Here is a 21,667-nt window from a genome sequence, read left to right as displayed (position 1 = left end):
GTTTTCACTCCGAATTGTTGAAAATATGGGGTCAATTGATTCAGATAAGGGATGGGAACTAAAGCGGAATTTTTAATTACACCGACATTGAAAGACAAGCTAGTGTGGGTGGCTGGTTTCCCTGAGAGTACTTTTGCTCATATTCCAGGGAAGGTCAAGAAGGTAGAGGATTGTCCCACAGATTTCATTGTGTTTTTTAGGTACCCATTCTTGGAGACGAAGACAACATTTCCTTTTATATCTTTAACTAGGTCGTTTTTTGAATTGTTAGGGTTAAGTCCGGGTCAACTCATGCCATCAGGGTGGAGAATTTTATCGATTATTGAGGAGGTTACTAAGGATTGGGAGACTCCTTTTACCTTGGAGGATTTGGTAGAAGCTTATTATGTGAAAATAAGGAAGGATCGATTTGTGAGTCTTTTTAAGAAAGGGGAACCATTGGTGTTAAATACCGATGTTAACGACAGGTGTTGGGCCAACTATTTCATTTAGGACTTTGCTAGGTGACGAAGGTGCATGGTTGAAGGAAGGGTGGCCAGAGGATGGTAAGCAAATTTCTGTAGAACTTGGTTCGATAAGGCTGTGGTTTTCTAAATGTTTGATATTGCTTTTGTTTGCACATATCTTGCTTTTAATTTCCTGGAAACGTCGGAGTTGTCAAAGATCAAGGTTCACCGATTCCTCAAAATCGAAAGCAAAAGGCGAACTTTCGTCAAGACGAAACAACTGGTGAGCGAGTTGTCAGGGCATAAGCACAAAGATTCACCATTTGGTTCTCAGAGAATTGAAGATTCCGAGGATACAATGTCTACTCGTAAGTCATTGTCTTTGCTAATATCATCGTTTGCTTTTTGCTAACTCGTTTTCTAACGTCGTCGTTTGCTTTGTTAGACTCAGCAACTCAAGGAGTTTGTAATGGTCGTGGATTTTCTCAAGCCAAACAAGACCTTAGGATGAGGAGGAAACATGGCTTGGCTCCTAAAGAACTGACTTCGCCACCATCGATCGACAAGACGGAGCATCTTAACGCTTCGTCACCTCATAAGGTCGACGATGCGTCGGTGACGGTCACTTTGTCGCCATCTCCACCACGCAAGCAACAAAACGTTGACGATGCCCTTGCGATTCCTGTCGTCGAAGCAAGCTTTCCAGCAGATTTCCTTAGTCTGTATAGGGAGAAGCGTCATTCTCTGTTTCCACAACTGGATCAACTTCTATTTCCCGGATCCAGAGAAAGCTTGGCTGGGACTTCCGCTTTGGAGATAGCCTCAGAAGCTGCTACTACTCATCTCTATGTAAGTGATTTCTATTTCGTCTTGGTTTTCCACTTATGGTAATTCGTTTGCGGATTTTTGACATGGGGGGTGTTTGTTCAGTGTCTGCAGAACTCGTTGGTTTTGAGGGAAAGGGTGATCGGATTGGCTAAGGAAATGAAAAGGCTAGATAATACTGCGAAGGACGCTAATTCAAAACATAAAAATGCAGTGAGGACGTTTCAAATGACCAAGATGGAGCTTGACGATGTGAAGAAGAAGGTAGATAAGCTAGAGGGTCAGTTGGGGGAGAAATCTAAGAAGGTGGATAAACAAGCTCAGCAGTTGGATAATCTGAACAAGCAACTGAAAGAGCAGGCTCGAAAATTAGTAGACAAGATCACTGTGATCAAGGCTAAAGAGGAGACTTTGTCGAAGGCACAAGAGGAGCTGTTGTCAGAGAAGCAGGATTTAGAAGATGCTTTAAATGACAATGTGGAGTTGGAGATTAAGGTTAGGGCTAAATTGATGAAGTAGTATTTGGATGGAAAAGCTTCGGAGTGGCGTCCTCAGGAAGCGATCAACCGTTTCTTGGCTAATGGCGAAACCCTCGACGAACTAGGAGACGATGCCACAGTAGCTTCGATTGTAGACTCCGGGCTGGCTTCGTCAGTCACTGCCCCTTTGGCTGTCACCGTCGTCGAAGTCCAACCTACTGTCGTCAGGAATCAACTTGAGGAGGATGTTGAAGTATTACCTTTGACAAACGAAGGCGTCGACGACAATGTTCGTGCCGCGAACGTCGTCAACGAAGCTGATGTCGATGCTTGAAGGCCATCGTCTGTGATGTTTTATTTTCTTTGTGTATTTTGGAAAAGTTTGCTTGTGTTGGATAACTATGCTTTGTTTTGTTTTTTGTGTTTGTACTCTGTTCCACTTGAGGGCAAGTGGTTTCTTTTGAACAAATTCGTGCTGCTTTGACGTTGTTATTTTATGGTATTTCGCTTTCCGTTGCCATTGTTCTGTCGCTGAATCCAAAAGCGTTTAGAAAACAACTCCGAAAGAGACAAAGTAAAAGGTTAAATAAAACAAAATGGAAAAAGGTGGCGTGCCAATTGTTTAGAAAAATTCGTCAAAACTTAAAATTAAGAAGCTTTTATTAATCTTTAAAAGAGGCATAGGTACAAAAGTTTTTTCTTTAATTATTTGCTCTAATTGTATAATGCTTTCGTCGGGGCTTTGTGTTTTAAGGCCTTTCATTGCGTTGTTTTCCAATGATCCTTGCGTCCCAGCGTCGACGCTGAACATAGAAGACTAGTTCATGGTTTAGGTATTGGGTGTTTTGCGTCAGACGCTAAGGTCAGATTTGCCTTGGGCTTCATCATGCTTCGAATGTTATCTTTTGGACGACAGCTTTCCTCACCCTTTTTCCAGGATGTCAGTGTAGCTGACGTCTGTTGTTTTCTTTTGTCAGTTAACTTCTTTGTACTTGTCGTCGTGTATGTTGATTTGTGTACTTTATCGATCGGTTATTTGCAAAACCAACATGGTTAGAGTACCACGTGCCAATGGCCCTCCGATGCTTGAGTCAGTACACTTAATCGAAGAAATAAAATAAAATAAAAAATTCTAATCTAAAGGAATCAATTCGTAGTTTGCTAGGGTATAACCTTTTCGTCAACAAACACTTTTGACAATTGACTAGAAATAATACTTTCGGAGATTAGTTGCGTTCCAACTTCTTAGAACGGGGTTACCTTGTTGGTCGGTCAGTCGATAAGCACTATTCCCGTTGACTTGGGTGATCTCGTATGGCCCTTCCCATGGGGGGAAAACTTTCCGTCTGCAGGATTCTTTGTGTTCTGAAACGCCTTCCTTAACACCCAGTAACCTACCTGGAATGTCTTTGCCTTAAAATTTTTGTTTAAGCTTATTGCGACGATTTATTGTTGTGCTGCCATCCTTATTAATGTTGTTTCCGTTAGTTCTTCATTTGCGTCCAAGCTATCTTCCTTTTTATCCTGGTTTCTGTCTTCCGTCATGAGGCCGAAACGAGACGTCGGGAAGTCAACTTCTACTAGGAGGACAGCTTCGCAGCCATAGATGAGGGAGAAGGGAGTTTGCCCCGTTATATCCCTCGACGTCGTCCAATTGGCCCACAAGACTGCTGGGAGCTCGTTGGCCCATTTGCCTTTTGCTTCTTTTAGTCTTTTCTTGATGGCATTCATAACCACTTTGTTGCTGGACTCAACTTGTCCATTGGCTTGAGGATACCTTAGCGTCGACGTCCTTAACTCTATGCGGAATTTCCTGCAAAATGAACGAGTTTTGTCGCTAATGAACTGTGATCCGTTGTCATAGACAATCACTGATGGAATGCCAAACCTGCAAATAATGTTAGTCCATACAAACGAAATAACTTCCTAATTCGTCACCTGTTTCAAAGCAATTGCTTCAATCCATTTAGAAAAATAATCAGTTAATGCTAACATATAAACTCTTTGTCCTGGTGCCGCGGGTAATTTCCCGACGATGTCCATTACCCATCTCATGAAAGGCCATGGAGACAAGGTTTCTGAGGGATTATAGACGGTGTTGGCAACCTGTTGGCAGCTATCGTACTTGACCACGTACTGCATGGCGTCTTCATGGATTGTTGGCCAAAAGTATCCTTGCCTTTTTGCAATTTTAGCTAGTCCTCTGCCTCCGACATGACTGCGGCATTCACCATCGATCGTGTAGATGGCTATGGATAGACTTTTGTTCATGCTTTTGGATGCACCTTTGTGATAACCTTAACGCAGACTTGTGGAACAGAACTCCGTCGACGATATGATATCTAGAGGCTTTATATTTTGGCTTTCGAGCTTCTGCTTTGTCACTAGGAAGGGTATCATAGGTGAGGTAGTCTATAAGGGGCTTGGTCCAATCGTCATCGTCATTAACGTCGTCGACAGGGAGGATTTATTTTGTGGATACAGATGGCTTTTGTAGGTGTACTAAAAGGATATTCGTGAGGGTGGTCTTTTTTAGAGTAGAGGCTAGGTTAGTAAGAGTGTCGGCTTGGGCGTTTTGGTCTCGAGGACTTTGTTGGATTGTAAATGGGTCAAAGTATTTGGCTTTTTCTTTGGCTACTTCAAGGTAGGTTGTCATTTTGGAATCTTTTGCAGCAAATTCACCTGTTATTTGGCTGATGATGAGGAGGGAATCACTGTACACATCCAAGGCTGTTGCACCTAACTCTTTGGCGACGATCATTCCTGCAATCAAAGCTTCATATTCTGCTTCATTGTTAGTTGCTTTAAAATCACAAGATATAGATCTTACTATCATGCCCCCTTGTGGCGATTTCAGCACCATTCCCAAGCCAGCTCCTTGCTAATTGGACGAACCATCGACAAACAGGATCCATTTATTTTCTTTTCTAACGTTGTTGATCTCTTCTTCTTTCTCGGCTATGGCCTGTAAGTCGGGGCTGAAGTCTACCACAAAATCTTCTTGAGCTTGTGATTTAATCACTTTTCTAGTTGGTACTCGATGTCCATCGTGCTTAGTGAGAAATAATCTATTTGCCTAATCGACTTGTTAGATCTGGTTTTCTCAAAACAGACTTGGGTGGATAATTAGTCATACCACTACGTGGTGGGTGTCGAAATAATGCCTCAATTTCTTGACGGCAGTAATTAAAGAAAGAGCTAGTTTTTCCAAAGATGTGTATAATACCTTGGCTGGGAGCAGGGTTTTACTTACATAGTAAACCGGAAGTTGCCCAGCGTCATCGTCTTCTCTTGTAAGAAATGCACTGACAGCGACATCACTAACGGCAATATAAAGCTGCAAAGGTTCGTTAGTTTTGGGTTTCGACAGGAGGGGTGGCGTCATCAGATATTTCTTTAAATCTTGCAACGCTTTTTCATGATCGTCAATCCATTCGAAGCCTTTGTGTTTTCTTAAAACATTATAAAAAAGATGGCATTTGTCTGACGATCGAGAAATGAAGCGATTTAACGCTGCCACTCTTTATGTCAATTTTTGGGTTTCTTTAACGTTTCCGGGGGATTGAATGTTTATTAGGGCCCTGACTTAGTGGAGACTGGCTTCAATTCCCCTTTGCGTTACTACATAGCCCAAAAATTTTCCAGCAGATACTCCAAAAGAACATTTAGTAGGGTTAAGTTTCATACCATATTTCCGCAATACCTCGAATGTCTATCGGAGATGATCGACGTGATCCTCTGATTTCTTAGATTTCACTAGCATGTTGTTGATATACACTTCCATCGTGTCCCCTAGCTGGTCCTTGAACATTCTGTTGACTAGTCTTTGGTACGTCGAACTTGCATTTTTTAGTCCAAAAGGCATAACTTTATAGCAATATATACCTTTGTCAGTCATGAAGGTTGTCTTCTCTTGATCATCGGGAGGCATTAGGATTTGATTATATCCGGAATATGCGTCCATGAATGTTAGGAGCTCATTACTTGTTGTTGATCTACCATGGCGTCGATGTGCGGCAACAGGAACGAATCCTTTGGGCACGCTTTATTATGATCGGTGAAGTCGATACATACTCTCCATTTACCATTTTTCTTGCTAACGACGACAATAATTAGCGAGCCAATCTGGATATTTGACTTCTCTTATTTACCTGTTTCGATCAGCTGCTGCACTTCGTCATTATATTGATGATCTTATTTCGCTCCGGAGCAAACTTCTGACGCTTCTGCTTTACTGGCTTATGATTGAGATCGACGTTCAGCTTGTACAAAATGATGCTTGGATCGATCTATGCCATTCATATATTCATGAGACTAGGAAATACAGTCTTTATTCTCTCGGAGAAAGGCTAGAATGGTCTTTTTAAGTTCGGGTGCTAAGTTGGCTCCGACACGGACGGTTTGATCTGGTTTTTCAAGGTCTAAGGGTATTTCATCAATTTTGAGGTCGTTGGGTTTGTCTTGTAAGGGGCCTTGCTGTAGTTGCTATGCGGTTCTCATGGTTGATTTTAGGGTTGTTTTGTAGCAGTGCTTTGCTTCACGGGGTTCTCCTTTGATTTCTTGGATTCCTCATGGGGTCGGAAATTTAATTGATTGATGATATGTGGAAGGAATGGCTTTAAATTTGTGGATCCATGGTCTACCCATGATGGCATTATAGGCCGAGGGGCAGTCGATGACATTGAATTTGGTTTGGGGGTTTAAGCCGCCGGCAAAGGTTGGAAGGGTTATATCTCCGAGAGTCGACATAGTCTCACCATTGAAGCCAACCAAAATCGTTGACCTTCTGACCACGTCGCTATCCATGGTCCATCCATGGTCCTCCTGAATAGAACATTGGCGGAGCTACCTCCGTCGACCAGCACCCTTCGAAGTAGACAATTCCCGACCACCAGAGAAGTCACCAAGGAATCTTCATGCTCTTTGTTGATGTTGTTGATGCCATCATCATCGAAAGTAATGGCCATAGCTTCCAGCTTCTTTTCTAGAGGATATCTTAATTCTTCCAGGACATCTGCATTTTCTGCCGACAACTTTGCAATTCTTTTGGCTACAGAATAGGTTAGTCCACAAATATATGAACCACCAGAAATTACATTAATTACTCCCTCAGGGACAGGTGGATTTGGGGGCCTACTTGGTGTCGCAGCTTTGGCATTGCTAGGCACGTCACTTTTCTTCTTTCCGAGCAAATGCTTGAGGTTTCCCCTCTTCAGCTGGAACGTCACTTCTCTGCACAAGGCATAACAATCTTCCGTCTTGTGACCATGGTCACTATGGAACTCGCACCACTTGCTCATATCCTTTTCTGAATCCGGCTTATTGCTCTTCATCGATCATCGAACCTTGCCACCCAGGGGCTCTAGCTCCTTCACCACCGCTACAATGTTCACTTCAAACCCATACTCGAATATTTTTGATATTGCAGCGCTTCGAGAATCTGCTCCACCTGCACACTATTAACAGAACGTGATCTACCTGTTGTTTCATAGAGCCGATGTCGCCATGACCCTCGTGGGGTGCTTGCGGCTTTACGATCAGTCAAGCATTTGACATTCTGTCTGGAGCTTCGATTGGTGATGTCTTTGTCGAAACGCATCTGGGAAACAGCTCTCGTCCGGACCTCTTCAAATGTTGAGCAGGGATATTTGACCATATCTTTGTACAGATCTGAATCTGTATGCAGTCCACGGAGGAAGGCTTCGATGGCAGTCCGATTGTCGACATTCTTTATTGACACCTTCCCTTTGTTGAAACAGGACCAATAAGTCCTGATACTTTCCTTGGGACCTTGGACGATCCTATACAAGTCGCTTGTCGAACTGCCTGCTGATTTCAAAATAGGAATAAAACTTGTTAATTAACATAACAAAGCTAGTGATACTACTTGGTTCAAGCTTAACATAACCAGATGCTTCTTGAAAACACACTAAGACAACATGAGATGCGGCGAAGCTCCTAATGCTACCTCCATGAGTCTTCATATTTGCACAGGTTAGATAGAAACATACCAAAACGAAACCAAAAGAAACTCGTTTTTTTTTTATTTTTTTATAGGAATATGAAGAAAAACAAGGGAAAATCAACAAGGAAACCATTCACCCCCCCAAGCTAGCATAGACATTGTCCTCAATGTCAAGCATCGAGAGACTACCTAGAAGGCAAAAAGGGAAAGAGAAAAGTACCTCATTGACTGGGTCTCGGGTTGCCTCCCGGAAGCGCTTCTTTAACGTCATTAGCTTGACGCAACACATGGATTACAGGTTACCCATAATCAATACTTGCCATTGCAGTGGAGATAAGCTCACCATTTTTATTCTTGACAATAGTCACCGCCCCTTTCTTAGGTACTACAAACACAAGGGAAACCCTTCCTTGATGTGTTGGAAGGGGTTTAAGCTTTACCTTTGGTGCTTCATTAGCCTCCTTTGCAGTGGCCACATCTAATGCATCTAGAAATTTCTCCTCCATGTCCCTGTTTTCCTTGTTCTCATTCAACTCAAAATCATGATTAGTATAGAATAATTCGTTACGCGTATCAGAGACAATGGAATCAACAGTGTCAACCATCATGCAATTATCAGAATTAGAACAAGGATATTTCATAGTTTTATTTAAATCAAAATCTAAAACCTCCTTTCCTACTTTCAATGAAATCTTGGCACCCTTTACATCAATAAGGGCCCCCGAAGTAGCTAGGAAAGGACATCCTAGAATTATAGGTATATGAACATCCTCATCCATATCTAGGACCACAAAGTCAACAGGTATGACAAACTTCCCCACCCTTAGGGGAACATCTTCCACTTTACCCTTTGGAAATTTGATCGATCGATCGGCTAATTGAAGGGATATGTTAGTGGGAAGAAGTTCTCCTATATTTAATCGTTGATAAACAGAATATGGCATGAGACTAACACTAGCTCCAAGATCACACAAAGCATTATCAATATTCATTTTGTTTATAGCACAAGGGATTGAAAAGCTACCCGGATCTCCTAACTTAGGAGGCATTTTGTTCATTATTATAGCACTACAGTGTTCAGTGAGGTTAACAGTTTCTACCCCTTCACAGTTTCTTCTACCACTCAATATATCTTTTAAAACCTAGCATAGTTAGGCATTTGCTTGATAGCATCAGTGAATGGTATAGAAAGGTGGACTTCTCTCAAGGTCTCTAAAAACTTCCCGAATTGGGCATCTAGCTTATGTCTCACATATTTTTGGGGGTAGGGGAGTCTATGTAATAGGTCGGGTTCATTGGTTTGTGCTCCCACCTGTTCCTTTGGGACCTCATTAATTTTATCTTTTTCTCTGGTCCTCTCATCCTCACTTCCTACAACATTATCAGTGATAGGTGGAGTCACAGGTTGACTCCTAGGGGGTACTACTTTATCGCTCCCCCTCAATGTCTTTCCACTCCTAGTGGTGATAGCATTTACAGAGTTTTTAGGGTCAATACCTTGAGGCGGTAGTTTTGAAACTCCAACCCCATCTTTTATAGCACTAGCCAACTGAGAAATCTGGGTTTCAAGCATCTTATTATGTGTCATCACTTCACTTAACTTTTTATCAGTGGTGGACATAAAAGTGTTGAACATTTTGGCCTGGGACTCCATCATTTCCTCCAAGCTAGATCTCTGTGGTGGTCCATGAGCATAATAATTATCATTTGTAGCTCGGGAACCACGCACATTAGATTGTTGGGGATTTTGATTAGAGTATCCCTTATTATTATTCCAGTTTCCCCTGTTATTAATGCCGTTTCCCCCTTGATTGAATTGCCCTTGGGAATTATGATTCATTTGATTATCCTGTTGGTATTGGTTTTGATTTCCAAAACCACCATGTTGATTATAGGGTCCTTGGGAATTTTGGTCCCTTTGGCCCCTATTTCCCCACCGGTTTTGATAATCAAAATCATTACCTCCCTGATTATAATTGTTCCCTCTTTGATTAGGTGGCAGATATTTATTATTGTCATTCCTAGGTCCGTTATCATAAGACATAGCATTGACCTGTTCATTATTATATCTATTACCATCATTATTATTAGGATCATATGAGGGATCAAAATTACAAGCATTAGTATAATGATCATAAGACCCACAGTTTTCACAGAAAATACATCCTACAGGCATATTAGAAACGGAAGGATTAGGATTCATACCTCTCCCCTTAGACTTGGAGGGAATATCTTGCAATGGCACGGAATTGAGCTTGGCTTTAAACACTGACATCTCCTTCCCGAGGTTCGTAATTTGTGATGTCAGGTTGCTAATGGCATTGAGGTGGTCCACTGAATAGACCGCTCCTCCACTCTTGTTCACAACATCTCGCTCGCCGTCTTGCCAATCCATGTGGTGTCGTACCACATCTTCGATAATATCTATGACTTGCTCTTCAGTTTTGTTCATTATTGGGCCACCTGCTCCCGCATCCAAACTGGTCTTCCCTTGAGGACTCAATCCTCCATAGAAAATCTGCAAAACTTGATATGTTGGGATTTCGTGGTGTGGGCACTCCCTTTGGTACTCCTTGTACCTTTCCCATGCTTCATAGATCGACTCCCCACTCCTTTGCCGAAACCCTTGAATCAAGGCTCTAGCATCGACCGTCTTCTTTTGAGAATAGAATCTTCCCAAAAATGCTGTCGTGACATCATCCCAAGTGTGTAGAGAGTTCGGCTTCACCTCCTTCTCTAACCATTCGAGAGCTCTCCCAATAAGTGAAAAGGGGAAAAGCTTCAATCTCACGAACTCTTGATTCACCCCATTAACCTTGATGGTATTGCAGTACTTCTCAAATTCGTTCAAATGAGCCAAAGGGCTCTCATGCTTGGCACCACTAAACTGCCTTCTCTCGATGAGGGTGATCATAGCTGGCCGGATCTCGAAATCATTGGCCTCAGTAGTGGGTGGAGCAATCCCACTTGAAGCTCTATACGCCCCAGGAGTTCCCAACTCCTTAAGGGGTCGTGGTGCTGGCCGATTAGGTTGGCGCGGTATGTCTTCCATTGGAACCTGTTGTGTGTTGTGTTCCTTTCCTTGAGAGTTTGATGACGTCAATTGAGATTTACGATTGCTCTTCAAAGTTCTTTCGATTTCTGGATCGAAGGGTATTAATTCTCTCTGTTTAGACCTGCGCATACACACTAACCAAACCAATTAAATAGCAGGGCTACAAGTGTAGCCAAAAGGGAAAAATCTTTTTGTGCTTTTTTTTTTATGATGAACTAGACTCAAGAAATCAAAAAGCAATTAACAAACACCGCTCCCCGGCAACGGCGCCATTTTGACGAGGGTTAAATCGGTCGCTACAATCTAACTCTCAATCAAACAATACTTATACGAACACCCTATAACCAAGTACAATGGCAAATAAAGGTTCGGTCCACGAGGAACGAGAGTAATTGCAAATCAATCTTAAACCTAAGCTAGTTCGAAATCAATGGAAAATGGTGTTCTAAAATACTACTAATAAGATGGAATAAATCAATAAACTAAGACACTAGGGAGAACAGGAATCCGCCTAACCATTGGTAACTAAGCAACAAGGAATCACAGAGACAAACGGGATATGCAAAGACTATAAGTCTGATCAATATCATGTGATAGGAAGACAACGGGCAATACTAAGCTTGGATTTCTCATGCACTTAACATTACTCGATACATAATCAAACCACATTCAATAATGAAATACTCAATTCACAATCTCTTGTTCAAATCAAGAATATCATGCAATCAAATTCAAGATTCTAGGTTAGCTACTCCTATTATAATGAATTAACATGCAATCGCATATAATCAATTTAATCACAATCCGTTTATCAAAATCAATCCTCAATTACATAGATTACCTAGGCCGGGTTTCATCCCGAAACCCTAGCTAGGAGACTACTCACACATATTCATAATCAAAGCAATAATGAATTCCAAAAGCATAATAGATATAAACATGAATTCTGATTAAGGAATAATAAAGCTTGATTAATAAACAAGAATGAATAATACCAATTGTATTGATGCGAATCAATAGAAAAGTTCAGAACTTTGATATCCCTCGTCAATGAATAATACAAAGAATCTTCGCAAATCTTGCTTCAAATCAATCCAAGAAAACTAAAATCTCTAGAAATATCTCTAAGAAAACTAATGAATCTCTAATACTAAGAACGTTCTCCAATAACTCTCTACAAAGGCTCTCAAAAACTATCTCTAAAACTGTCTTAGGAATCCTCTTAAAGTTGGGCCTTATATACGTCTTCTAATGCGGAGAAGTCAAGCGCGCAGTTAACCCTGGATCAGCACGGCCGTGCTGTATTTGGCACGGCCGTGCTAGCTTGTCAGTAAGTAAACCAGATTTCTTCTTCAAATTGGCACGGACGTGCTATATATGGCACGGCCGTGCAGCTTCCTGGCACGGCCGTGCTAAAAATGACACGGCCGTGCTGAATATGCTCTAGCACGGGGCTCATACTGAAGCTGACACGGGCACGGGCAACATCTGGCACGGCCGTGCTAATGGCCTGCACGTCCGTGCGGGTGCGTGGATACTGACACGACCGTGCTATTGGCTTGCACGGCCGTGCTGCCTTGCCTGGGGTTGCTTGCTTATAGGCCAGCACGGGTGTGCCTATGGTAACACGGTCGTGCTGCCTGTGCTATGTAATCAATGCACGACACTTGAACTTCCTTAACTCCTCGGACTCCGGTCAAGGCTAGCTCGGTTACGCATCAAGGGCTCGGGATCCGATTAAACTCGGTTGATATTACCTGAAAACACATCAAAAACAAACCGAAAACCCGTGAAGCACGTAATATGGGGAACGTAAGCATAACAAGGTAATAATCGGCCAAAGCGGCCCCAAATACATCCAAAATCATCCTAAAATATGCTCTAAAGCGCGCCCTAAAGTGCGCTTGTCACTAGGCTTAGATGTCTTTGATGGACGATCTTCCTTCCTTATATAGATGCTGATTAGGGTTTTTAATTAGTCGTTGCAAGGTGTTTAACGGTGCCCCTAAATCTTTGGAAGCCACCCCGTCATTATCTTCGCCTTGCCTACTCTTCTAACGGCTTGACACAGCTGTCGTGTGGACTTGGTCACTCATGCTTATCTTCTCCTAAAAAGTCGGAAGGCAGTTGATGCTTATTTCGATCGTCGAGGCCAATTAGTCTTCGTCCGTAGGCGTCGCTCGAAGTGCGCCTACGTAAAAGCATGTGGTAAATATGCTTGGCGCTCTTAGGAAGCAGGAATTGACGTATACGATTAGGGACAAGGAAAGTAAGGAGCCGCCAACAAGTTTTTAAGGAACCTGTAAACCGTTCACGAATCATAAAAGGCAACCACGATAAAGGGACAACGATAGGCAACAATGATTGACCCGTGAAGGTTACACCCCATTCATAATCCATAAGATTACTAACTCCATATGGTCCGGATCCACGAAAGGAGGATCAGGGATGATGGTACGAAGTGAGTCATGGAGTCACATTCGCCCGTATGTCCTCTACTCGATTCTTATAGTGAAAAGTGATTCCTGCGATCTCAAAGGCATGCAAACAAAGATTCAATTTGCTCCAAATTATTATTTTGCTAAATTGGTTTAATATTAATGCAACACATTATTCTAAAATATTAGTGATCACTTGATTTAATAACAAGATTAAAAGGAACCTAAACCGGTTGTCCAAATTATCTTATTAGGCGTCATTTTCAATTACATATTCCCTTTAAACATGCAATATAGTGATCATAATAACAATAGAATAAACATTAATATTGGAAGCAATTTAACAATAATAGCGTTAGTCAAATCAAATATAAAATAACCCTAATCATGATACTAGCAATATTAAAATAAAATAAGAGTTATTAAATTAATTAATTACCCACATTCCGCACGTTCCTTTAAATTGCTACATCATGAATAAATTGTTAGTAACTTCAATTAAAATATAAATTAAATAAAAATTAAATTAAAAAGTAGAGTTGATTTGGTCCAAACCCTTAGCTATTTATACCTTTCACGTCTAGGTTTAAGGACGGAACCTCAGGTTTAGTATAGACTCCTTGGAGTGCTTAAGGGAAGTAATAATGTAGTTAGGAATATATGTTTAAGGCTTAGAATATGGGAGAGAGAAGGATTTGATGATAATTCTTGTTTATGATTGGAAAAGGGGTGATATGACCTCTATTTATAGGAAAAAAAAGAAGGGTCGAAGAATTAAGATAAGATCCGAATTAAATCGGAATAAAACTCGATAGACTGCAGTTTTTGCGGTTTTTGTTTTTATCATATCTTTTGATTTAGAAATCGGAATAAGATGAATAAGTTATCGTTGGAAAGATCTTGAAGTATACTTTCTAACCCAATTAAAATCAGATTAAAATTATAGAATAAAAGATATGGCCGAAATAGTGAGACGGTGTCAGTTTTGGATAGAGTTTGATATTTCATTCATATCTTTTCCATTATAGCTCGGAATTGATATTATAATATATCATTGGAAAGATAATTTCAAGGGCTATCCAAAAATTTAAAATTTGGATAAAAACTATGAGGAAAGAAAATAATATCTGTCTATCTTTGAATGTCTTTCAATCCGAATAAAATTAGGACTTTAAAAAAAAAGGAGTTTTTTATTCAATTTCAAAGTCTTTAATCTTATCTTTTCAAAAAGGATAATTAGGATCTTTTAGAAACTTTTAGAAGTTTCTAATTAATCCTAATTGGTTTAGGAATTGGATTAAATCATTTGGACCCTCCACGTGATCATTGGGTCGTAGGTAAGGTGGGCTTAGGTTCGGTTGGGCTCAGTTTAATATTTTTGCCATAACTTATTCGTTATAACTCGGATTTGGGCTTATAATATATCGTTGGAAATCTCTTTTTAAACCCCATCCAAATAATCAATAATTGGAACCAGATTATGGACCAAAATAAACTGATATAAACGTTTTTATAAAAAGGACACGAAATGAATGATTTTAAAGGACACGAAATGAATTAATTTAGTTTAAAGGCACAAAAAGAGGACAATAAGTTATGGTTTGGGGAAATGGGCTAGGAATTGGGTTGGTTTAGGAAATGGAAATATGGATTTAAGCAGTTCAAGATTAAATACTCAACCTGACCAATAATGGCGGTGAAAGGTTGTTCATCATCGGGTTTGGTTTTAGGGAGATTTTTTTAGGTGTCTACATCGTCACACTTCTAGTCTTCTTCGCTTGACCCTAGTTGAATGTCGTTGACTGAGGCTCACAGATTTTTACCCATAACAGTTTTTGTGTATAGGTTTTGGATAAGGATAGCAAAAAGAAGTCGTCGTGGAGGCCATGGCTTTCAAGAGACTCAACTATTAATGAGGATTTATTAGACGGAATTAGGAATTTGGAACATTCTAGGATTTTTTATAACAAACAAGACACTTATACATTTATATTTCATGGCACCAAGATAGTGTTTTCATACACATTTTCTACTCAGCAAGAGCAAATTTTGATGAGACCACCCCGTAATAATGAAATAACTCTAAATGCTTATGAAGAGTGTTTGGTGTTGCACAAAGGATTTGGCGGTCAGATCGATTTTGACATCATATCCTTCTCATGACAACGAAACAGATTTGGATTCTGTGGCTTGGCAATTTTTGGAAGATTATGAGTATAATTTACACATGTGAACTTTACAAATGTTTTGTACGAGTACATGATAGTAGTTAGTGTTGAAATCTAGTAATGCATCCGAATACTTTGGTTTGTGATCCTTTGTGCTTTATCCATGTTCAATCTTGTTAATGCCTTCCTCCATTACCTCATCGTTTAGCGTCAAAACCCGAACTTGGTTATATGTGAGTTATAGAGCTCTGTCTCGTGGTTGCTTGGGGGAAGGCTGCGGCGCGAGTTTTCCCGCAGGTGGGCAGTTTTTTTGAGCTTCCATAAGAGGTCGCGGGACAGACCCGCGGGTTTTTCCTGCGGGCGCGAGTTCGGGGTTGCGGGCGCGGGTTTTATCGAGTGAAGAGAGGCGGTTTTGAGTGCTTTGTTTCCTTTTTATTTTAATCTCCTCACGTGTATATATACATATATATACTAACCAAAAATCATTATTGATTATACACTCCTTGAAACCCTAAACACTAAACACAAACCTACCCTTTGAGATTTGAACAGTTCTTGAGCAATTCCAACCTTCGAATTTGGGTACACGAATTGCGGAGGTCGTTGTGTAAAACTTGGGGGGCATGCGTCACTAGGAAATCTGTACCAGTGGTGGCGTATTTCGCTTCTAAGGCAGTGGATTCCAAACCACGGCACAACAGAAGGAGGTCGGATCTTGATTGATTGTAACATATTGCTTGTCTTTGTTCTTGACTTCAACAAGTATTTTTCCAACAATTTAGAAGCGAAATATTTATTATTAGATCTATTGATATCATGAATAGAAATTCTCAATCTCGTTTATACCTAGATCTATCTAAGGCTGAGTCTCTTGATGGAATTAATTATAAGAGATGGTCACAAAGAATGTTGATTGCTTTTGAACAAGTAGAAGTTGATTATATCTTGTTTAATGATTCCCCAAAACCTATCCCTCAGACCAATGCTGTGATTGATATTCCTAGTACCCCTGTCGCTGGGAATAAAGAATTTATCCCTATTCAGACTACTTCCTCTGTTATTGCTAATGAATCTGAAATCAAGAAATTTGAACGTGATAAAAAGCTTGTTAGGGGTCATCTTCTGAACCACATGAAAAATAACATCTTTGATTTGTATATTAAATTCAAATCTGCCAAGGAGATTTGGGTGTCTTTGGAAAAGAAATATGGGGCTGATGATGCCGGGAAAAAGAAATATGTGACTGGAAACTGGTTGAATTTTAAGTTGGTTAATACGAAACCTATCATGGAGCAAGTCCATGTGTATGAAAATTATGTTGCTGAAATTCTTGTTCAAGGTATGAAGATGTGTGAGATCCTGCAGGCAAATATGTTAATTGAGAAATTACCTGAATCTTGGTCTGATTATAGAAATCACCTCAAGCATAAGAAAAAAGATCTAACTCTCGAAGAGTTGGTGAGTCATATGAAAATTGAAGAGGCAAATTGCCTTAAGGATTCAATCCCCAAGCCGAAAAAATGAATTGGCTGTGAAAGCAAATCTGGTAGAACTCAATTCTGACAATGAAAGGAAACCTGACAATCGTGATGGCAAGGGAAAATCTAGAATCTACAATAAACTCAAGCCTAGAAGCAAGATTGACAAGTCCAAGACCAAATGCTAGAACTGTGACAAATTGGGTCACTTCGCTTTGAACTGCAAGGTTAAAGGCAAGATGGATCAGAAAAATAATGGTGGGAAGAAAGGAAAATTTAAGAATCAAGCTCATCTAGCTGAGGATGAGGATGACGATGTTATTGTTGTGGTAGTATCTGAGGTCAACTTGGTAGAAAATAACTCAGAGCGGATTTTTGACACAGGAGCCTCCAAATACTTTTGTGCCAACAAGGATCTGTTCGCTACTATGGAGGAAGCCAAAGAAGGTGAACAAGTCTTCCTGGGGAACTCAGCAGTTCTGAGGTGCTAGGGAAAGGAAAGGTGATACTTAAGCTGACTTTAGGCAAGACTCTGGCCCTGCACAATGTACTATATGTTCCTTCTCTTCGCAGGAACCTTATTTATGGTGCTTTTCTTAACAAAGTAGGAGTTAAGTTAGTCTTTGATGCTAATAAACTTGTACTAACCCGCAATGGGGAATATGTTGGCAAAGGGTACCTAAGTGGGGGTCTCTTTGTCCTTGAAATCTAGTAATGCATTCGAATACTTTGGTTTGTGATCCTTTGTGCTTTATCCATGTTCAATCTTGTTAATTCCTTCCTCCATTACCTCATCGTTAAGCGTCAAAACCCAAACTTGGTTATATGTGAGTTATAGAGCTCTGTCTCGTGGTTGCTTGGGCGCAGGCTACGGCCGCGGGTTTTCCCGCGGGTGGGCAGTTTGTTTGAGTTTCCATAAGAGGCCGCGGGATAGACCCGTGGGTTTTTCCTGTGGGCGCAGGTTCGAGGCTGCGGACGCGGGTTTTGTCGAGTGAAGAGAGACGGTTTTGAGTGCTTTGTTTCCTTTTTCTTTTAATCTCCTCACGTGTATATATACATATATATACTAACCAAAAAATAATTATTGATTATTCACTCCTTGAAACCCTAAACACTAAACACAAACCTACCCCTTGAGATTTGTACCGGTAGTGGCGTATTTCGCTTCTAAGGCAGTGGGTTCCAAACCACGGCACAACAAAAGGAGGTCGGATCTTGATTGATTGTAACATATTGCTTGTCTTTGTTCTTGACTTTAACAGATATTTTCCCAACAGTTAGACTAACAAGTAAATTTTTTACGAGGAAGTAAGAGAGGAAGTATGCTAGCTAACTTCCTTGCGCAACTAGTCTTTTGTGAATGACTTGACTTCTTAATTTAGATATCTAAATTATATGTTTAGTTTTATAACTAGTTTAGTTTCGTGCGTTGCACGGATTATATAGCTATTATTTATTTAAAATAGTTGTTAATATTCTTTATTTGAAAAATAATGTAATCATAATTTCATTAATTTATTTTGAAAGAAATATTGTATTTATTTAATCATGTAAATTTGAAGGGAAAAAAAAGGATTATGTCAAAAATAGTTTAGCCGGGAAAATTTTTCATAAAAAATTGACATGTGTCCTTTAATAATGTCAGCATATAGTTTTTTAATAATATTTAATAGATCTTATTAGAGTTTTATCAACTTTTTCCTCGCGCTTGTTGATCATATCAATAATACTCATAGGAAGCGTGAGTATTAGCACAATTCCATTGTTAAATCATATTTAGAAGATCTCGTATATCTACTTCTTCCTAGTATTAGTGTAATTGGTGGTATCACACATCTAGCTTGTCCTTGTGAAACAGTACATCTGTACATATATATTAACGTCATCTTTCTTTTTTTTTTCTTTTTTTTTTTTTTGTTGTTAAATACTATCGTCATCTTCATCAACTGACTTTTAACTTTAAAGGCCTAATTTAATTTTATTTGATCTCTATTTTCTCAACTTAGGTAAATATGGTGACAGTTGCTACCCTTATTGGCCTAGCTCTTAATAATCAGTTTAGACCAATTTGACAACCTATTCAGTGCACAAATTCTTGATTAAGGCAGACTTTTATTATAAGACGCATTAAAAATATCATAAAGTATTTAAGGTTACCTTACTATTAAAAAAGTTATCATTTTTCTAACATAAATTTTATTGATCCTTAAAAAACACTTATACTGTACTTGTAATATGTATCTATTAGAAATTACATACTCATATTAAAATACAATTAAACTCATCACTAATTAAACACTCTAAAGTTTTCCTACATTTTTCTACTTATTAGTGTTTGCATTTGTACATAATAGTTGGAATTTTTCCTCAAGTTTAATAAAGTCATCCATAGACAAAACTTTCCAAAATTTTAAAAGGAAAAGAGATAAAAATAAAATAAAATAAGAATTAAAATACCATTAAGATAAACGGAGTATTTATGTAAAGTATCTTAACCTTCCTGTTTTATGCTTGTTATACACGCTTGTAAGGCGTGTGAATATATGGTAGTTTTAGGAATATTCCTAGTCATACATAGTCATCTGCATAGTGTATTATAAATAGAATAATCTAATTGCAATTTACAAACGCTAACCACTTTATTCCTTCTTTAATTTGTAGAGAGTACGTTTAACATGGAGAGCAAAAGGATGGTGTTTGAGGTGTTCAACGAGATGCTAAACACGGTACGAGAGTCTAGCCGGCGAAACCCCGAGCTGCCTTCCAAGGTTGTCCGTGATGGAGAGCATTACGAGAAGATGCTAGCTGAGTTACAGTCCCCAAATATTTCCTTCAGTGGCGAACAGGGATTCGGAAGGTATTTAGATTTGAATGAAATTTATAACATGTTTATCAATTCTAAATTTGGTTTGTACTTTACTTCATATGCTGATTATATTGATAACTTTCCTGCGATTGATTTGATTCCTGCAAAATACAAGGCTTCTCGACAGTACAAGGAGTACATCGAAAGTGTTCTTAAGTACTTGATTTCGTTCTTGGAACGAGCAAAGCCTTTGATGTTCTTGGACAGGATTTTCAAGAATCTTGAGTCTGAATTTGAGGAGAGTTGGACGGTTGATAGAGGGAAAAAACGGCCTAGGACAAGGAGTATCGATGATGTGAACGAGTGGCTCGATGAACATAGCACTGTCGAGAGTTTAATTGAGTTAGGATCGATGAAACTTAACGAGGCGTTAAACGCATTGGGGCTTAAGTCTGGGGGTACTATGCATCGAAGGGCAGAGAGGCTTCTCCTTGTGAAGAATATCCCCCTCGAAAGGATGGATCGAAAGCACTTAAAGAAGGAAAAAGGCGATGATGAACTTGATTGTTGTAAAGAAATTGCGCTCATTGAAGCGAAAGTTAACAAGCTGTGTGAAATTCTAAAAGAGACTCTTAAGCGGACTAGGGAACGCATAAAGAACAGGCAGGGAATGAGTTTTGATGAACTCGTTTGTGATCGTGAAGCTGATAATGAGATAGTTGCACTCGACATAGAAAGCAATGGAGAAGAGGACGACAAAAGAAACAATAATAATCCGCTCAAATTGCCAATAAGTTCGGATGGGAAGCCTATACCGTATTGGCTCTACAAGCTTCACAGTCTTCATCAAGAATTCAATTGCGAAATATGCGGGAACTACACCTACAAGGGCCGAAGGGCCTTTGAAAAGCACTTCCATGAAGCGCGTCACCAACATGGTATGCATTGGTTGGGTATCCCTAACACCAAGAGCTTTCATGAGATCACTCGAATCGATGATGCCAAGGAGCTGTGGCGGCAGATTCAACACAGGCAAGAGTCTTTCTTATGGCAGCCTGATGTTGAAGAATACGAAGATGCCGAGGGTAACGTTTACAACAAGAAGACCTACAGAGATCTTGTTAGACAACAGCTAATTTGATTTAACATTAATTATACATCCTTAGTACAATTACTAAACTTATGGAAGATTAGATTGAATTTGAAAATCCAATTTCGTCTTAAGCTTGTGTTTATTAATCAACTTTTAAGTTGTACAAAACTTTTATAAAATTGTAGTTGTTTGGGTCCAATTTAGTCAAAATTGGGCCTAAGCACTAAATGATCCAATTAAAAGCCCAAGGTCAAGGTTCAACTCTCCAATTGTGCAAAAGTCAAAGGTCAGCCCACAAAGCAAGCCAATTGGGCTAAAGCCCAACCTCTCCATGTATGATGAGGTATAAAAGCCATCATATTGATATATTCATATTCTAATTCATATGCTCATTCTTGCATTCAGATATATTCCATAAAAGCCTCAAGCTACAAACTCTCTTGCATAGTGTCTTCCTTTTACACATTGTACTGACTTTAGCATCGGAGGGGCCTTCCTCGGCAACACCCCCGAGGCTAGTTTACGTGTGTTTACTGTGCAGGAAACCTTCGGCCCAACGTAACTTGGACCGAATCCAGTCTTCTCCATTTCAGCGGACCTTCGGCAAGGTCCCATTGTTTTCACCCGAAACAATTTGGCGCCGTCTGTGGGGAAGACTTTCAAAAATCTTTAAGCCAAATTCCTAACCAAGATCATCTTGCAATTATCTTAGCAGCCATGGCTAAGAACCGCAAGAGCAAAAGCCTCCGTCAAGGAGCGGGCGAAAAGCCTAAAACCCCTACACCATCGCCCTCGCCGGACCGGAACTCTCCCAAGGGTGCCGGCTCGGGGGGAGGATCATACAAGGAGGATTCCCTATCTCCTGTAATGCATGACTCTCAATATAGGCCGGACCACTCTCGGTCTAGCAGGGG

The 21,667-nt window shown here is 40.0% G+C and overlaps 2 protein-coding genes across 2 annotated transcripts; both read left to right on the top strand.

Moving 5' to 3' along the window:
* Window positions 1-16,192: 16,192 nt before the first annotated feature.
* Window positions 16,193-16,900, top strand: LOC110703861. The gene has a single exon (XM_021881639.1). It carries the CDS (start codon window positions 16,193-16,195, stop codon window positions 16,898-16,900), a length of 708 nt encoding a protein of 235 aa, XP_021737331.1.
* A 2,615-nt stretch (window positions 16,901-19,515) lies between these two features.
* On the top strand, window positions 19,516-20,834 carry LOC110703832 (splicing factor SF3a60 homolog). Its single transcript, XM_021881616.1, has one exon. The coding sequence runs from the start codon at window positions 19,530-19,532 to the stop codon at window positions 20,799-20,801; it is 1,272 nt and encodes a 423-aa protein (XP_021737308.1). The 5' UTR covers window positions 19,516-19,529; the 3' UTR covers window positions 20,802-20,834.
* The last annotated feature ends 833 nt before the right edge of the window (window positions 20,835-21,667 follow it).

The sequence above is a fragment of the Chenopodium quinoa genome, unplaced genomic scaffold (assembly GCF_001683475.1).
Source record: "Chenopodium quinoa cultivar QQ74 unplaced genomic scaffold, ASM168347v1, whole genome shotgun sequence".
NCBI lineage: Eukaryota > Viridiplantae > Streptophyta > Magnoliopsida > Caryophyllales > Amaranthaceae > Chenopodium > Chenopodium quinoa.
The sequence above is the reverse complement of the archived record's forward strand: the minus strand, read 5'-3'. Positions and strand labels throughout refer to the sequence as shown.